At 55.0% G+C, this 17,898-nt stretch overlaps 1 protein-coding gene across 1 annotated transcript; it reads right to left on the bottom strand.

Moving 5' to 3' along the window:
• Positions 1–1,407: 1,407 nt before the first annotated feature.
• On the bottom strand, positions 1,408–17,797 carry CLN6 (CLN6 transmembrane ER protein). Its single transcript, XM_045823652.1, has 7 exons — positions 17,609–17,797; positions 12,577–12,691; positions 9,195–9,293; positions 7,913–8,101; positions 7,559–7,614; positions 5,863–5,985; positions 1,408–4,272 (listed from the first exon to the last, which is right to left on the bottom strand). The coding sequence occupies exons 1-7, from the start codon at positions 17,683–17,685 to the stop codon at positions 4,002–4,004; spliced, it is 930 nt and encodes a 309-aa protein (XP_045679608.1). The 5' UTR covers positions 17,686–17,797; the 3' UTR covers positions 1,408–4,001.
• Between the last annotated feature and the right edge of the window lie 101 nt (positions 17,798–17,898).

Raw genomic sequence — 17,898 nt, forward strand, 5'->3', positions numbered from 1 at the left:
GTCAGTTCCCTTCCCTCCTTCCAGGCACCCTGGGGATGGGGTGGGGGTGGGTGCCAGCTCTGGGGTCTAGGCCCCATAGTGGTCTCCCCAGGGGGTTCAGAGGGAGGCCTCTTATGTGACTTTCCTGGCCAGGGCAGGAAGCTCCTCCTTTTCTTCCTTTCCCTTCTCTCCCCTCCGCAGCCCCCACTCCTTCCGTCAGAAGCTGCTGACTCGCCCCATTTCCTCGGTGGTTTGTGCTGCTCCCCACCCCCCACTGTACACACACACACACACACACACACACACACTCCGAGGAAGTGAGAGCAGGGTGGGGCGTTCCCTGGAGCTGCTCAGCTGGGCGGCTGGGCTCTCCCCCTCCAGCTGCCCGTGCACAGCTGGTAGCTCCAGGGCTCCCCGCTCTGTCAGGGCCCACAGGTATGGCCACGTAGGTTGTGCCCTGTGCAAGGGGTCCTGGCCCAGGGGACGAGTGGGTCCCAGCGAGGGGCTGCACCTGCCCAGAGGAAGAGGGACCCCTGGCTAACTTGTACAAGGCGTTCGGACAAGTGGACACTGCCTCTAGTCCATTCCCCTCCCTCCTCTCCTGGCCACCTACCTCCACGTGGAAGGTTCTCTCTTCCCCCAAATTGTGTGTTGAATTACCTCTTAGTCCCAGACAGTTTCAGCTGGAGGGTTCTCCCTCCCTCCGGTGGGGCTGGGGAGAGGAGAGGCTGGCCCCGGTGCTGGAAGCAGGAGAGGAGGGTAACTTCTCACTAAGCGTCGGAGAGAAGAGGCGAAGGACAGTCAGGCGGGGCCTTGGAAGGGCATGGGAACAGGGCTGAGGCTGGAGGAGAGTCTGCCGGGACCAGGCCAACGCCCACGCTCGGAACCGCCCTGCCTTTGGGAAGGGGCTCGTTGGGGAGACATTTCCTTGGGTTTAAGTCCACGTGTGCTGGGGTTTGAGGCCGTGTGCCCCAAAGGCATCCCACAGACACGCCCTTGCCAACCCCTTCCTTAGGTTTTTAGGCGTCTCCTAGGGGCGTCTCTCATGTGACCAAAGCACCTGCGAGAGGGTGGTGGCTACACGAGGGCTCACTACCCAAAGATTCATCAACCCGTGTGCTGCCCGGGGTCGCGTTCATGCTGCACTTCAACGCTGCACGGGAAACGGAACCCCTCCATACCACGGGGCCCCCACCGCCGGGTCTCCGATTCGGCTGGTGGAGTGGAGCCAGGTGGTAATTAGAGCATTTCCAGGGAGACCTTTCCAGTGACCTACCCAGGTCTGCGAAAAGGGACACAAATCTCTAAGCCTCTAATAATTCGCTGTGGCTTCTTCCCGTTCTATGTTGACTTGAACAGCACTAGTTTGAACTGTGCAAGTCCACTTACGTGTGGGTTTCTTCAATAAATACACGTATTTCTTCTCCTTTTTTATTTTCTTAAAAACATTTTTTCTCTAGTTTACTTTATTGTAATACAGTATATGACACATACAACAGAAAATACTAGTTATCAAGTGGGCTTCTGGTGGACAGCAGGGTAGCAGTGGTCAGTGAAATATTCTTTGGATCCATGGATGTGAAGCCCAAGGATGTAAGGACTGACTGCAGTGAAGTTTTGGGGGAGTCAAAGGTATGTGGGCCTGGCCGGTGCAGATCAGTGGGTTGGATGTTGTACTGAAAGGCCACTGGTTCGATTCCCGGTCAGGGCACACGCCTGGGTTGTGGGTTTGGTCCTGGTTGGGGAGCATCCGAGAGGCAGCTAATTGATATTTCTCTCTCACATCGATGTTTCTCTCCCTCCCCTCCTCCCCCTCTCTATAAATCATTAGGCATGTCCTCCAGTGAGGATTAAAAATAAAAGTTACATGCAGGACTAGGGATCTGCAGGGGTCAGCGCCCCTGACCCCCATGTTGTGCAAGGGCCAACGGTATTCACTCTCATCCTTTGTACCCACTGTTTTTCCTCCTGTTTTGTTCTCAAGGGCCCCTCACCTTGTCCAAGCGTTGGGCCCCCACACAGCCAGGCCCGCGCCTGCTCAGAAGATGCCTGTCGTGTCAGTCTGTGACTAGGCCCTGGAGAGGTTGGAGGGGCAGTGCCCCGGAGTTGGGGAGGGAACCAAACGAGGCTGCCAGGCAGGTAGGGCAGTGGGGCTCAAGGGTGCGGAAAGGCTCCTTCCCAGCCGCCCCTCCCGTGTTGTCTGCTAACAGCAGCCCAGGGAGTTCCGGGCCTGCCTGCCCACCTGCCTGGAGACGCTGGAACCTTTGAAGATCAAGAGCTGAGGCCCCTAGAGATAAGTGATTGGCCCAAGGCTAAGCACCAACCTCCAAACTTAGCCCCCCACCCCCTCCTCCAAGGGGGCCTTCTCTGCTTCAGCCTCTGGACTGGGCTGGGGTATCTCTGAGGGGCAGGCCTGGAGACACTCCATCCTGCCCACCCCCCACTCCTCTGAAGGGGGCTGGGCCTGACCCAGGCCTTTTTTGCTCTCACTGCTCCCCAACCCAGGGACCCTACAAAGTGGCATGAAGGGCCAGTGGCAGCCAGGTCCGACTGAGTGGGCCCTTGGGGTCCGCCCAGCACTCCTGCCTGGGCCCCAGACCAGCCACTCCCTCCCCTGTTCCAGGGACCCCCTCCTCCTGCTTCCCCAGTTCACACTGCCTTTATTCACACCTCTCACCACTGATGCTGCCCACAGACAGGGACTGGCCAGAGGCTGGGGAACCTGTAAGGGGGCAACAGAGGGCCCCCAACATGAAAGGAGAATCTGAGGCACGGGGCTCCCTGAGAACCCGGGGAAAGCAAGACAGGCCCCGACACCCACAAGCACACGTGGGCCAGGGCTGCTGGGAATGCGGCTGTTGGAGACCTGTGTGCAGTGCCTGGGGGAAGCAGGGTCGGGGCGTCCTGCTGGGAACGAGGACTCTTTTCTGGGAGCAGGGCCCTGGCAGAAGGCTTGAGATCCAGACTGAGACAAGGCCGACTGCAGAGAGCCTCAACACCCCCCCCTTCCTTCACACGGTTCACGGAATAGTGCGAGTGTTCGAGAACTCTGCCATCAGCTGCAGCTCCGACACCTGCAGTTGGGCTGACAGGAAGCGGTGCCACAGCTCCCCTGGAGGGAGAGGATGGAGGCAGAGCTTCTGGCAGAGGGAGCTGGTGGGGGAGCTACCACCGCCAGACCCCCAACATCAGGCCGGTGGTTGGGGGGTAGGCTGGGGTGCATACCCCAACTGGGGTGGATGCATCCTTGGGGGTGAGTGGCTCAACTCCTCACATAACCTGAGGTGGGGTGAGGGTCTGGGGTGCACATACCCCTTTCAGGGTATGAGGACAGTGATGGTATAAAACTTCTTGCCATTCCCAGGCTGATGCAAGAGGAGACCGCAACTAGCCACCAACCCACTCTGGGACCCTGCGCTCTTCCAGTGCAAATGAAACCCAGAGAAGGGACATGCTTTGCTCAGTAATACACAGAAAGTTCATGTAATGTGTGTAATCTGGTTCCAGGGTCAGGGTGGGTCTGAGGAGTGGGCCGGGCGGGGGGGGGGGGGTGACACACCAAATCCCCTCCTCACGGCCACCCCCAGGCCTCCCTGCAGGGGTAGCAGCAGAGGCTTCGCAGGAAGATGGGATCAGCCCTGAGCAGTAAGAGGGACGGGGGCCCCGACTCTCGCCAGGTTCATAGGGAGGCAGGGCTCATGTCTTGACCTGGACACACTGCCTGAAACTAAATTCCACCCCGGAAAGATCCAAACCAAACAGAAGCTTGACTGAAACAATCAAGTCTCCTAACGACACACTCCATACATGCATGCATACACACACACACACACACACACACACACACACACACACACACACCTATCCATGTACACAATGCACACTCCCACTCATGTTCTCAGTCACGGTTATGCACAGGTGGGTGGACACACATATGCGCACACATACATACACTCCCCTGCTCAGACTCCCTCTGTGGCCCATCTCCTGCCAAAAGAGCACCAGTGGCCGATGCCAGGGACTCAGTGTCGGCTGCTGACGTGGAGGGTGTAGAAGGCCCAGGGCTCAGGGACGTAGATGACGCCTGGGTACTTCTTCCTGAGCACAGGGTCATTCCACAGCCAGGCGACCCACATGGCCACAAGCAGGAGAGTGAGGGCGAAGGAGTAGAAGAGGAAGAGGCCGTTGCTGTCCAGGAAGAGGCGCTTGCGCTTCTGGTGCAGGACGAGGGCCAGCATGGCGAAGAAGGTGAAGATGAAGAGGATGAAGATCTGGCCCTCGGTGACCAGGTACCTGAGGAGGCCAGTGGGTGAGATGAAGCGGGTGCTGTGGCAGCCCTATCCTGCTTGCCATCCCCCCTCCACCCAGGGACCAGGCCGCCCCCATCAGTCAGTCAGTCAGAACAGCACATCTAATGAGGGGCTCATGGGACCACACCGCTCTGAGCCACAGCCCCTATGCAGCATAGTGATTTGGCTGGGAAGTTGCTATTTTTAAAAATGTTGACTTTGTTGCCAATATTTAAATAACAAAATGCCTGAAAATGTAGATTTCTGGTTTCTCTGGTCACATTAGACTTGTATTCTCACATGACAATAACTGATTAGACGGGAAAGCAGCTGCTCCATCAGAGCATTATTTTACAGTTTGCCACAATCCCCACCATTCCCTGTTGCCTCACTTGATGTTTGCTTGATACATTTTTGTTACCAGCTTGGTTCCTATACACATTTGAGTTTGGGAATGCAGCTGCAATTTATGGGACTTGTCACTACTGTCTCCTTGAAGGATGGGGCACAGTCTCAGATTTCCCAGGGTTCCCTGCAGCTCCAAAGGCAGCACCTAGCACATGGCCAGAAACGCAGGGACATTTGTTGGAGGGCTTCTGAGAGGTTATCTGGTCCACTCCCCTCTTCCAGAGAGAACCCCAATGCTGACCCACTTCACTCAAGGAATTATAGCTCTGCAGCTGTGTGACCCTGGGGAATTTATATGACATCTCAAAGCCTGTTTTTTTCCTCATAGAAGGGGCACAAATGGCCCCGTTTTCAAGGTTACTGACAAGGGCTGTGTACAGCTGTCACTTGGAAAGCACACTGCTCCACAAGTGGTTGAGGCTGCTGCTGCGGCTCTCACTGCACTAACACGCTCTGGGTACAAACTGGGCGGGAAGCTCTTTCCCACGTCTAACCTCCTTCCCTCTTGCTGTAGTCGACACCCATTTTTTAAAATCCTGTCCTCAGGGGTGGACCCTCTCAGCCAGTCAGGGGACAGACCCTGGAGCTGGGCTGCAGCTGGCCCCAGGAACGAAGGTCCTTTCCATTTCAGTGAAGGCTTCCCATGAGAGAAGGACCGGCCCTTCCTGTGACACTCACCCCCCACCCCAGGGGGGCCTGTTTTCAGGGCAGAAGTAAGGGGAGGAGGGGTAAGAGTGTGGGTCCTCTCTAAGGCGAAGAGAGAGCTGGAGGGAAAGACACCAGGCGGGGAGCTCCAGGCCATGGAATTCCCCCCTTATCTGTCTTTGTCATCAACACGGTGCTTTCTAGTTTATAAAGCTTCTTTGTCTCTCCCTGGATTCTCACCAGCTTCTGAGATGGAGACAAGCAGGTCTTACCCCAACTCACAGGGAGGGAAATTGAGACCCAGGGGCTCTATAGGACTTGGTGTTAGAGATGGAGTCTATTGGCCCCAACACCCTCAGGCTTGGTTTCCTGGTAACAGACTGACCACAACATGCCACTGTCACTGTCCGCAAGGGGAGAGGAGGAAGCAGGGGCTCCAATATGGAGGGTCTCACCTGGGGTCACATAGCAGTTCTGTGGTCAAAGGCACATTTTTAGTGCCTGGATCAGAGCACCCCTTCCATTCCCAATGTCCACTCACCAGTAGTACAGGCCACTGGGCACCACCAAGAGCAGGGCCGCCCCTGGCAGTGAGCTCTCAGCTTCGGTGGGAGTGAAGCAGCCGCTGAAGTACATGAAGAGGATGAGGAAGAAGGGGACGTACCTGCGACAGGGAAGCCAGTGCCTCAGAGGCCTGCCCGGCTGCCCCTCCCACCCGCCTCCCAGGCCGCCTTCCCCACGGGTCCTTGCACTGGTCTCTTGCAACATCCCGTGCAGTGTCACTTCATGGGCTATAAGATGCCTGGTTTGGGGGAGGGCACTCATAGCCCCTGCCAGCCTTTCCTGTGCTGGGGGTCCAGGGTGGGGTAGGAGGGAAGCAGGAAGGTGAGGCCTGCTCCCTGGGCACATGCAACTCAGAGGCCCACAGGCTGGCGGGGATGGGGGTGTGTCCTTCCACATTGCCCTGGCCACCTCACTCATGCCATCGTGTGAGAGGGTGTCTCTGCCTCAGGCACAGAGCCTATTGCAGCCTCAGCCCCACACTGGCCGGGAAACGTGCAAGCAGCAGGGCTGAGCAGAGAGCGGCCTGAGGTCCAGGTGAGTACAAAGGAGAACTGCACCTGCTGGGGGCCTCCCAGGAGCTCTGTGAAGCCCCTTCACTCACACTCAGCCCACGGCCCCACCCTCGCCCCCCACACACCCCTCACTCAAAAGGACTACTCTCTCTCCTCCCCCCCACACAGGCCGCTCTTCCCATGCACCCCTTTTCTCACCCCGGCTCTTGTCTCCTTACCCACCCTTCTCGTTCCCCCTCTCCTGGCCCCCATACACTCCCTGTCCTCCCGCTGTTGCAGCTCCTCTCTCCTCCCCTCTCTGGCCTTCCATGGGAAGGGTCTTGTGGCACAGGTCTGGGAGAGCTGGCAAGGAGCCTGTCAAGAACCCCCTGAGCCAGGAGGAGCAACTGTGCATGCTCCGAAACAGATCCTGGAAACACGGTGACAAGTGTAAGACACATGCGACAGGAGAGCCCGCCTCACTGAGGAGCGAGGCCTCCAGGTCCAGGGCTGCCTCTGTCACTACCTAGCTGTCAGTCCATGCTCACACCTTCTTCCACTGGCCCCCCGCTTATCCTATGTAAAGTAGGGCGGTGGGGGGGGGGGCGGTATTTGGGACAGATGACTGGATGACTGCTCCACGCTTGGGCTCTGAACACCCCGTGGCTGAGCACCGCCCCCCTCCATTAGTGCGGAGAGAAGGGGAGGGGCAATTCCTGAGAGTTCTGAGGGTGGGGAGCATAAACAGCACCGTCCAACCTGGTCCAGCTGGCCCTCATCAGCTGCTTCCCTCCTCCACCCCCAAAGGCCACGACAGGGCATTCTGTGGGTCCTCACCCCCACATCACCTGCGGGGTAGAGGGGATGTTTATCAGTGCGAACGCCTCCTCCTCCCCCATCTGCTGCAGGATCTGGGCGAGGGCGGGACGGCCGCTCGCTGCCCTCTAGTGGCTACCGCGGGCACAGCCCGGCGGGAAGAGGCGGAGGGGCCAAGCCCTGTGCGCCCCACCGGAGCTTGCAGCTACCCTGCAGGGAGGGGAGGTGAACCCATTCCAGCCTCCGTGCTCGAGGACCGCCTGGAGGGCCGAGGCCCAAGAGAGGCTGGTCGGTGTCCCTGAAACCGGTGGCAGAGCTGGCGGGGCGCCAGGGTCCCTGCGTAGACAGACTGACCCCATCACTCACCACATGGAGTGGCCCAGGTACTCGTCATAGTAGTAAAGCAGCTCGAAGGAGTCGATCTGAGGGCGCAAGGGGGGACAGGGTGAGAGGGGCCGGCCCACAGAGCCCCCTGGTCACCCTCCCCCACGCCCGGCCTTTGCCCCCCCACCCCCTCCTCCTTCCTCACACCCTGCCGCTCCAGAGGGAGGGGCCCAGCTGGAAGTCAGCGCGCACTCCCTAATAACACGGGTGTCCTGGCTTGTCCTGCGACTGTGCCCTCACTAGCAGACTGCCCTCAACAGAGGGTCGGGCACAGTGATGGGCGGGGGCATCTCTTTGGCCTCTAGGGTTTACATGCAGTGGGGGAGGCCACCTCACCAGCGTCTCCGGCTTGAGATTCTTGATAATGGGGTTCTCACGGACCGACAGGTGGTGCTGATAGCCACTGAAGAGCAGGCGGTGGTTCACGGAGTCGCCCACCAGGTGGATGCTGGCGCCCATGATGAAGGTGATGATGCTGACGTAGACCACGGAGCGCGGCAAGGTGCGGGGCGATCTCTCGATGAGCTGCGGTCAGAGGGAGGCCTAGCGCTTTGACCCCTTGGGTCAAAAACAGGAGACACCCTCTGCCTCACTCCCTCGCACCTGAGGTGGGGTGGGCTCCACCCACTGGGAAGTCACTCACAAATTTGTGGGTCCCTTTAGTGGGCCAGCCCACCCTCCGGAGTCTCACATGACCCCTCTGACGCCAACAGGACCGTGGGAATAGCGCCTCCTTTCCCCAGAGAGGAAGCAGGGGCCAGCTCTTCACCCGGGGTCACATGCAAGCCACGTCCTGGAGGTGACAGCCAGGCCTTCCACCCAGAAGCTGGGGTGTGAAGGTCAGCCCTCCCACCGCCCGAGTTGTGTCCCTGGGTGGTTGGGGGGGCCTGTTGAAGAGACCCTCCAATATCTGAGTGACTGCTCCGTGGCAAACACAAAGAAATGACAGGGATGGGAGAGGGGCGGGTGCTTCTGAAGTTAAATTGTTTAGCTGAGGACCCCTCTCAATTCTGCAGTTACACATTTCTGACTTCCAGAGGTTTGAAATATCTAAAAACAAAATGATGAGGATAGTAGATGGTGACAGTGAAGAGCCCTTATGTGGCAAAGTGCGCAGCCAGCAGCCCTGGTGAGCTCTGCGCTCCCAGTGGCACCTCAAAGTCAGGGGTCTCCAGGCCAGAGGAGGGGGTTCCCCCTTCGTTGCTGCCATTCCTGTCACCTGGCCCTCACCTGCCTTCCTAACGGGTCCCTGCCCTCTTCCCGGGCAACCCAGCCTCTCCCACCTCAGCCTCCCAGCCTGTATTATGGTTTCTTGAGCATGGCCTTGTCCTTAGGTCCTTCTGCCTGAATGCCTCTTCCCCTCTTCTCCTTGGTACAGCGGGCTGAGGCCCAAATCAAACACTTCCCCTTGGGGAGGCCTTCTCCATCCCTTCTAGCCAGGGGCACCTGCCTCCCCTGCGCCCCCCGGCCCTCGACGTGTCCCTCTATCACAGTTCTCGTCCCTAGGCGCAGGCAGGGAGAGCCTGATTCAGGGCGCTTGCAGGGCTGGCACCAGTTGCCTGTCGGCGGGAGGTGGCGATGAGGGTGGGGAGGGAGGGCAGGGGCACTGGGACCGTACCTTGAGCAGGAGAAAGGGCGTGATGATGTTGTAGGCCATGTGGAAGTAGTCCCCCACGCTTGGCTTGTTGAGCGGAAACCATTCGAGAGGGAACACCAGCTAGGGAACAAGAGAAGGAGTGGATTCACCAGGCAGAGGCCCACGAGGCCCTGGAGGAGTCAGCCCCTACCTCCTTCACACACTCTTAATTCTTTCTGTGATCTCTTGGGATCCCCTTGGCAGCTCTGGGACAGAGACACAGAGTTACGTGGGCAAGTTAAATGGACTCGTGCCCAGGCACATGGGAGATGTGAATCCAGGCCTGAGCCCCTCTCCTGGGGGGTGCTCAGTAAATGTCCCTGGGCACTGGCCTGGTCGTTGGAGGCTCCTCTGGGACTCGGTGGTGACACCAGCTTTCCTGGTGACCGTGGGCAAGTCCTTGCTCTCTGTAAGGTTTCCCATCCGCAACATAGGGAATGTGGCCCAGGCGGTCTATGTGGACTCCCAGGGGTGTGGCACTCCAGGTCCTATGACAATGACAAGCTCTTCTGGCTGCTGGGCCCAGGTGTGGGAAAAGGCCCTGTCCACTGAGCAGATGGCCCCTTCCAAATCAGACCAAGATTTGGAACATTCGGAACAAAGGAGAAGATAAGTGAGTCCTCCAGAGTCGTCTCAGTTCTCCGTTTCCGGCCTTCCCCGGGAGAGGAGGCAGCTGGGGCAGCTCCTCCGTCTGGTCTACCCCAGGAAGTCCTGGCCTCATGGGGTCACAGTGACCATCCTTATTCAAGGTCAAAATATCATACACACACACTCCACCAAACCACACTTCCAGTGTCTGTTGACTGAGAACATGGGTAGTGACCAAAGATTTCAATAAAAACTAAAAAATTTTAACTCTTTTAATTCAAAAATGGCACATTGGATAAAACTAATCTGCAGAAATACCACTCTCAGGACACAGAAATCTCAATTTCTTTCTTTCTCTTATTTGTGTGTGTAGCTCTGTATCTTTATTTACAGCAAGACACACATGGTGGCGGAAATACTCTTTGTGACAGCAAAACACCAGAAACAGGCTGGCTCTCCAGCCGAACAGGACTAATCAAATAGCCTACAGTACATGTTCACTACAGATAAAGAAGGCTCAGCAACCACCAACAGAAGTGACATGTTACATGTACTGACGTGGAGAGCTCTCCATGATCAAGTAAAACAGGCACGCTACAGAATAAGGTGTGCAGTAAAATCTCACTTTGGTTAGGAAAAGAATAAGGATGTGCACGTGTGTCTGTGTGAGTAGGGAAAGGAGTGGAAGGGTGTCCTCCAAACTGTCAGGGGTGGGGCTGGAAAGGGAGAGTCTTACTACTTTGTACACCTGGGTATGGACTGACTTGTTACAACTACTGCATATTACTTTTATAACTGGTAAATGGTTTTATTTTGTAGTTACTAGAAGTTTGGGACTATAGTGCATACATTTGAAAAGCTCCAGTGTATGCATGAGCTTTTCAAATGTGTCTTCTCCCCGAGAGTGGGCTTGGGGTTAGCGTGGCCACAGCAACTCTAGGCAGGATGAGACTGACTCCTAGAGAGTGGGCGGAGCCTTGACCCTGTTCCTGGCCTCCTCTCTCCCTTCTCCGGAACACCAGTCTGATGGCAGCTCCTCTGTCCTCCAGTATGCGGGAACTTCATGTCGGAAGGGCAGGGGGCTCAGGGCAGCTGGTTTGCCAGTCTTATATAGATGAGAGAACTGAAGCCCAAATGACAGTGGCTTGCCCATGGTCACCCAAAACCTGGTCAGATGCCCCGACTCCTGACTCTGTCTCTTTTCTTTCTCCTACATTAAAAAAAATGTCTGCAGAAAACAGAACCAGCACCCACCATAATGTCTCCCTGACACACTGCCAGGAAAGCTTTTCTTCCTCCCCTCTGTCTTTGAAAATGTCTATGAGATTGTTAGGGTGATGGGGTGGAGGGCAAAGGGGACATATGTAATAATGCACACAATAAAAATAAAGAATAAGAAATTCTTAGGACTGTAACTGACTTACAATCAGTTAATAACTCATGCCACTTAGGGACCTCTTTTCTCCTTAAACATTCCAGGTTGCTCCGTAGTATCCATAATTCCTGCTTTATGGCCAGGTAGCATGCTCTATACTAGACACAGTGAAGTTGACTGACCCAGTCCCTACCGCTGGACACCAGAATCACTCGCGGGTTCTGGCTACTGTAAACAACACTGCAAAGAACATCTTCCAGTAGACAGGCTGTTGTCTCTTTACGTCTTCAGGGCAGATTTTTAGAAGTGATCTTGCTGGGTCAGAAGGGATGAACATATCAAGGTTCTGGAGATTGACATGATGGGAAGGGGGTGGGCTCTGGGGCCAGGGTGCCTGGGTGCGGATGCTGGCTCGCCCACTGCTAGCTGGGTGAGCGTGAGCCAGCCACCCTCTCTGTCCTCAAGTCTCATCTATAAAGGTGAGATTAATGGAATGTTAGCGTGAGAACTGAGTAGATCTAACCACATAAAGAGCTTAGAACAGAGTCAGCACTTCACGTATGTTAGCTGCTATTTCTACCTTACTGTTATTATTATTCATGCAATAAAAGTGTACTGAGCACATACCTTGCTAGGCACTATTCAAGGTCCCAGTTATCACCTGACAACCTGCTTTCCCAAAGGGCTTTGCTAATTGCATTATCACTAGCATGTGCAAGGTGTCAGTTCCAGTGGAGGATAATGTTATTTTTACCACCCCCATACAAAAATTAACACACTGGTACCTGGTGGTGCCTCATTCAATTTTTTCACATTCTGTTATCTATCTATCTATCTATCCGTCTATCCATCATTTATCACAAGTGAGGGCATTTGGTGCTCTTTCAGTATGAATCTCCTCTGTGGAGGCCACCACTGTACACTGATGCATGAAGTAGCCCTGGAGGGAAGGGGACAGTTTCATCAGATGGCACAAAAATTACCCGAGGCTCAGAGTCATACATAATATGCAAAATCAGCCTATACCCCACCTCCAGAAAAATAATACTATTTCAGGGCTGTGGGGATGGCCAGTGGGGACGCTCTGCTTTCTTTCCCACACTCCTCCAGTTTGGTGATCTGGAGGTGAGACAGAAGTAGGGCACAGTATGACTGTTCAGGAATTTGAGTTCCAACTTGGGAGTCAGGAATAATATGACTGTTCAGGCTCCCAGAGCCCTTCCCCTGCTTGCTGGCAGCTGCCTCACTGGCCACAGTCATAGAGTCAAAGGACATGATCATCCAGGCCTACTCTTGCTGTTTACCAGTAGAGGAAATGACTTATCTAAGGTCACGCAGCTAATTCAGATCACACTAAATCTTTTCACCGCTGGCTGAGGCTGCCCACAGCTTCACACTCACCATGGCAATGGGGCGGCCAAAGTCCAGAACCCAGTTCTGCAGAGTGAAGTAGAACCAGAGGTCGAGGTGGAAGGGAGCGGTGCCAGCGGCCTCATCGGCTTTGATGGGACCATGTCTGCGAAGGAACAGATGACAGGGGTGAGTGCGCTCCCTTCCTCCCACAGGCATCTCCCCTGCCCGCCACCCGGGAGCCACAGAAAGGTCTGGGGGTTTGGGAGCAGGAGGAAGCACACCTAATTACATTCTAGGAAAGGGACTCTGAAGGAAACAGTGGGGTCAGGGCCTGTGGCCTAGGGGAAGGTGTCCTGGGAGTGAACTCCAGCCGCCCTGACTCTGAGACTCAGGTAGGAAGCTGCCATGCAGGCACAGTGTCGGGTTTTCTCACCCACAGAAGGGTGAGGAAATCAGATGGGGTGAAGGATACAAACGCAGCTGAAAAACATATGTGATGATGGAGGATAGCAGCTAACCTTTATTGAGCACTTGCTGTATTCTAGGCACTATTATGGCTGTTTACATGCACTTTCTCATTTAATTGTTTTAATAGTCACAGAAACCCTTTGAGGTTGGAATATTACCCCCATGTTACAAGTAAAAAAACAGAGACCCAAAGTATGAAGTAACTTGCTCCATTTGTTGCTAAATATGTGAATCTAAATGATTAGGCTTAAGAGCATATGTTTTTAACCTCCACTGCAATCACTGTGTCCACAGTGATTGGTCAGTCGGATGGGCATGTGACTTGAGCTGCACCAGTCAGAGCCCTCTAGTGAAATCTGCCTTAAAGGCTGTAGACTGGGATGAACAGGGCCTCCCTACACCTGGTTCCTGAACCATAAGGGGTATGAACGGGGCTGCTGGTAGCCCTCTTTCCACCAACCCACAGTGAAACTTGAGAAGGAAGCCAGCGGGGACGAGTTGATGTGAGAGCCATGGCAAGAAGTGCAACACCATCTGACAATACATCTTTGGATGCCTGTCCCCCACTCCATTTAGCCTTCTGTTCTTTACAGATGAGCTGAAGTCCAAGGGCCAGTGCGTGCACCACCTTCTCCAGGAAGGCTTCCCTGATGAAGATTTTCCCAAAGCCCCACCAGACCCACTGCAGGGAGTGCTTCATCTCCAACTCCCAGCCTGGCCATGACAGCACAGGGCTGGAGTGTCCTCTCTTATCTAGACCTTCAAAACAAGGAGTGACTTTTAGTGTCTCTCAACTCGCCCACTTCCCACCAGTCTACATCCACTTCTCGGCATGCCCGCCGCAGTTGCACACCCCCAGTGACAAGCAGCCCGCTACTTCCTAAAATGATTGAGGTGTGCATTTCATTGTCCCATTTGTGCCAAGAAAAGAAACTGTGAGACACGGATTTGTATTCTCCAGAGTTCTCAGCCCAGTACCTGGTTTAGGCTCAGTGATTGCTAGCTGATTTGAAACAGTCTCAATTACTAGTTACTCATTCTTTTTAGTGGCAAACATTAGCTTAAAGACACCCCAGAGGTTTTCCTCTGTCAAGATTGCTATTGCTTCTCTGACTTTCCAGGATCCTTTTCAGACAATTCCATGAATGGCCCACACTGGGCTGGCAGAGCAGCCGTGAGACCAGGAAGGCAAGCTCCTGGGATCTTACCATCCTCTGGTGGCAGGCCCAATAGCTGGTGTGGGCCTTCCCAGGTTAGCTGAGCCTTCCTGTCCCCTCTGCATGGTGCCCCCTCCACTGGTCAAGCCTAACTGTGTGCTGTGCTAAGAGCTTCACCTGCACTGTCTCGTCGCACCCTCACAGCAACACCAGGAAGCAGGGCTTATCCCTCCTGTTTTACAGATGAGGAGACTGAGGCTTACAGGCAACACGTGCTTAGCCAATGTCACCTTTACCGTAATAAGGAGCTGCAGCAACTACTCCTTTTGTCAGCCTATTGCCCATTCCCTGCTTCTTCTGGTATGAGATGATGTTTCTCCCTTGGCCGGGCCTAGCTTGGTTGGTTAGAACATCACCCTGATAGGCCAAGGTTGCAGGTTCGATCCCCAGTCAGGGCACATACAAGAAACAACGAATGAATGCATGGATGGGTGGAACAACAAATCGGTGTTTCTCTCTCTCCCCGCTCCACTCTCTCTAAAATCAGTTTTGAGAGAGAAAGAGAGAGAGAAAGAGAGAGAGAGATGTTTCCTTAGCCACAGAGAGGGCCAGTAACCCAGGCTGGACCATGCAGGACTTTTCTAACAAGTGTTTGTGGAAAGCGCACCTTCCTCTCTGGTGCTGGGGTGCTAAGATGCAAACCTGCAGCTGCCTATGGCCAAGGTTCCAGCTTCCAGGGACAGCCCTGTGAAAATGAAGCAGCCCTGCTGAAAGGATCAAGGAAAAAGGGGAGAAAAAGCTCTGAGAGTGTTCACATTTCCTGTCCCAGGCATCCCCAAGGCCTGTGGTTTGGCCCCACGAGCCAATACACTCCCCTTTGCCAAGGGTGCTACAGTTCGCACCGGCTTTCAGTCACTCTCCACCCAGGAATGCTGAACAGCACCGAATTCAAACCTGGGTCTACGTGAACTTAAGACCTGTGATCTTAGCTGCTTGCTGTTCTGTTTCTGTTTATTAGATTAAGTTGTGCAGCCCACTAGGAGATCGAGTGAGAGAGGGACCAGTGCAGCCTGGAACAGTACTCAAAGTGCAGAAGGAAGGGAGCCCAAAGCATGGTCGGGCACATTAACTAGGCAGACAAGCAGCAGGAGAGCAGGACCAAAGGCCCGGAGGTAAAAGTGGGAAAGGCACTGCATGGAGTTGAGATGCCTGGCTTATGGAGGGGAGAAAGAAAAGGGTGGGGCTGGCTGCGCTTTCAGAATGGGTAGACATTCAGAAACTAACTGGGAGGGCTGCTCAGGGGTCTGAGCCCACCCTGCCCCTGCCCCTTAGTGACCACTGTGTGAGGGCCTCAACAAGCAGACAGTGATAACTGCCAGGTCGGAAGGACTTGGATGGAGAAGGAGAAGAGCCCTCAGTGTTTTGCTCTAGAAGCCTCCAAACTGGGCAAAGGGAAGGTTGTTTGGTACGGGGGCTAAAGGCATTTTGAAAGCCCGGAAAAGCAGGTAGGTGTGGGTCTCAGGAAGCTGTGACCCTACAGGGGCTCAGTAACTATCTCCTCTGCCACCTTAGGAGGAACCTCAGCCAGTGGGGCTCCTTGCCATCAGTCCAGGCTGGCTTAGCAGGGCAGGACAGAAAAGGGCAGGTACAGGGCAGACACCCAACTTGGGAACCACGGATCGGCATCTACCTGTTTTTTTGCTGTCGGATCTCTGAACCCCGCAGGCAGATCATGGAGGGTGAAGTCGCCCCCTCCCCCAGATCCTGTCCTGGGGGTGAGCAATCTTAAGCTTGTCCCAAGTTGCTGACTCCACAGACTTCACACACTGACACCTGCGCGTCCCCAAGCCTATGCCAGCTCTAGGTCTCACTCATCAGAAACTTCTGCTGAGAACAACAGTGACAGCACAATGGCAGGTAATCCAAAACGAGGCTGGCCTCCTCTCCTCGCCGGTTTGCAAGTCTACCATATGGGGGACACTGATACCACAGCAGCTGGGGAGCGCATACCATGCAGCTGAAATATTCAAAGCAGTCAGCAGCATCTGCAGGGCTGCCTGGCAGAAAGGGAAGGGGTCTCGGCTGCGGCTGCGGTGGAGTAAAGCAGGGCCCATGAATAGGGACTAGAGACAGAATGACTTGGGTTCTACAAATACCCGACATGATGCAAAGCTTCAACAAAACATGAGAAAATAAAGGCAAATAATAAGAGGGGAAAAAAGGAAGTACAAACTCCAGGAAAAACAAAAGCAATGTAAGAAAGCAAATGTAACTGTTACATATTACCGTATTTTTCAGAGTATAAAACACACTTTTTTAAACCACATTTTTGGCTTCAAAAGTTTTTTTCCTATTTTCCTCCTCTAAAACCTAGGTGCATCTTATGGTGCAGACCCCAGACGCACCTAGGTTATAGAGGAGGAAAACAGGGAAAAAAACTTTGAAGCAAAAAATGTGGTTTAAAAAAGTGTGTCTTGTAGTCTGAAAAATATGGTACTTGGCTTTGTAGGGAACACTATTTACATGGCTGATTTACTGAAAAACTACACGTCGATTTTCAAAGTTTAGAATTAACCCACAGATAAAACACTGGCGACAGCATGGTTAGAAACCAGCGGGTAAATGTTGCCAACCTTGACAAGTGCCACTTCCTCCATGAAGCCCTCCAAGATGACCTCCTAGCTCCTTCCGTACTGTAAGCCCCTCCCGTCTTCACCTTGTCCACCCTGCATAGTGCCTGGCACAGAACGGGGCACGCTAGAGATGCTTAATGAATGTCTGCTGCACTAGAATGCTTCTAGTCTGTAAAATGGGATGAAAGTAGAATGGGGGGGGGATAGATCAAAAGGCGCTCCTGTGCCTCTTTCTTGGCCCTGCCTGATCCCAACTACACCAACCAATAGCATCTTCCCTTCCGTGAGAAAAGGGGACAGCGACCACGTGAAGACAGCCGTTCCTCATTCTTTCTTTGGAGAGAAGCGTCCACACTTCTCCGCTCTTCCATTTACATTCTCAGTCTTGGGTTCCACGGCTGATTAACACCAGGATCCAAGTCCTAGTCAGGGTTGGAGGGACCCCAAGAACTTGGAGGTGGCACTCGAGTCTGCAAGTGCGTCGTCGGGGACCCGAGTGAGCAGTCGTGTACTTTGAGCCCGCTGCCCCCACCCGGAGTTTTTAAGGCCCCTGGGGAGGTCTTCCAAGCTGAGCTACTGTCCCAGCACCGGCCAGATCGCAGGGCTTGGGGTACCTACAGGAAGAGAACGGAACGGGAGGCGGGGATCAGGCGAGGGAGTGCTACAAAAGTAGTGCAAGGAAGCCCGACCCCACAGACAGCCTCCGACCCACCCCGGGGTCCGCAGCAGCTCGGCCCGGACGCCCGCCGGTCCACCCGGGCCGCCCGCACCCATCACGTGGCGGCGACGCGGTTGCACTGCACTCCGCGGGAGCGCGCCCACCTGGCTTGCAGGAAGGAGGCGCCCGGCTGCGCGCCCGCAGCTCCTGGGTGCTGCCGCCTCCGTGCCGTGCCTTCCATGGCTGCCCCGCCGCCGGTCGGCCGGCTGCTTGGCCCTGCTTTCCTGAGTCAGAGAGTGCTCGGCTGGCCTCTTGGCCGCGACAACAAATGCCTCGCGCGCAGGGGCGGGCCAGGGCGGGACAGCGGGAGACAGACCCAGGGGCGGGGCTGGCGGTGGGGGTTAGAGGAGGGAGGGACCCGGAAAAGGACCGAGGGAGCGAAGAAGGCGGGGCA

The sequence above is a fragment of the Phyllostomus hastatus genome, unplaced genomic scaffold, assembly GCF_019186645.2.
Source record: "Phyllostomus hastatus isolate PE091 unplaced genomic scaffold, TTU_PhHast_1.1 phas_scaffold_501, whole genome shotgun sequence".
NCBI classification, from domain to species: domain Eukaryota; kingdom Metazoa; phylum Chordata; class Mammalia; order Chiroptera; family Phyllostomidae; genus Phyllostomus; species Phyllostomus hastatus.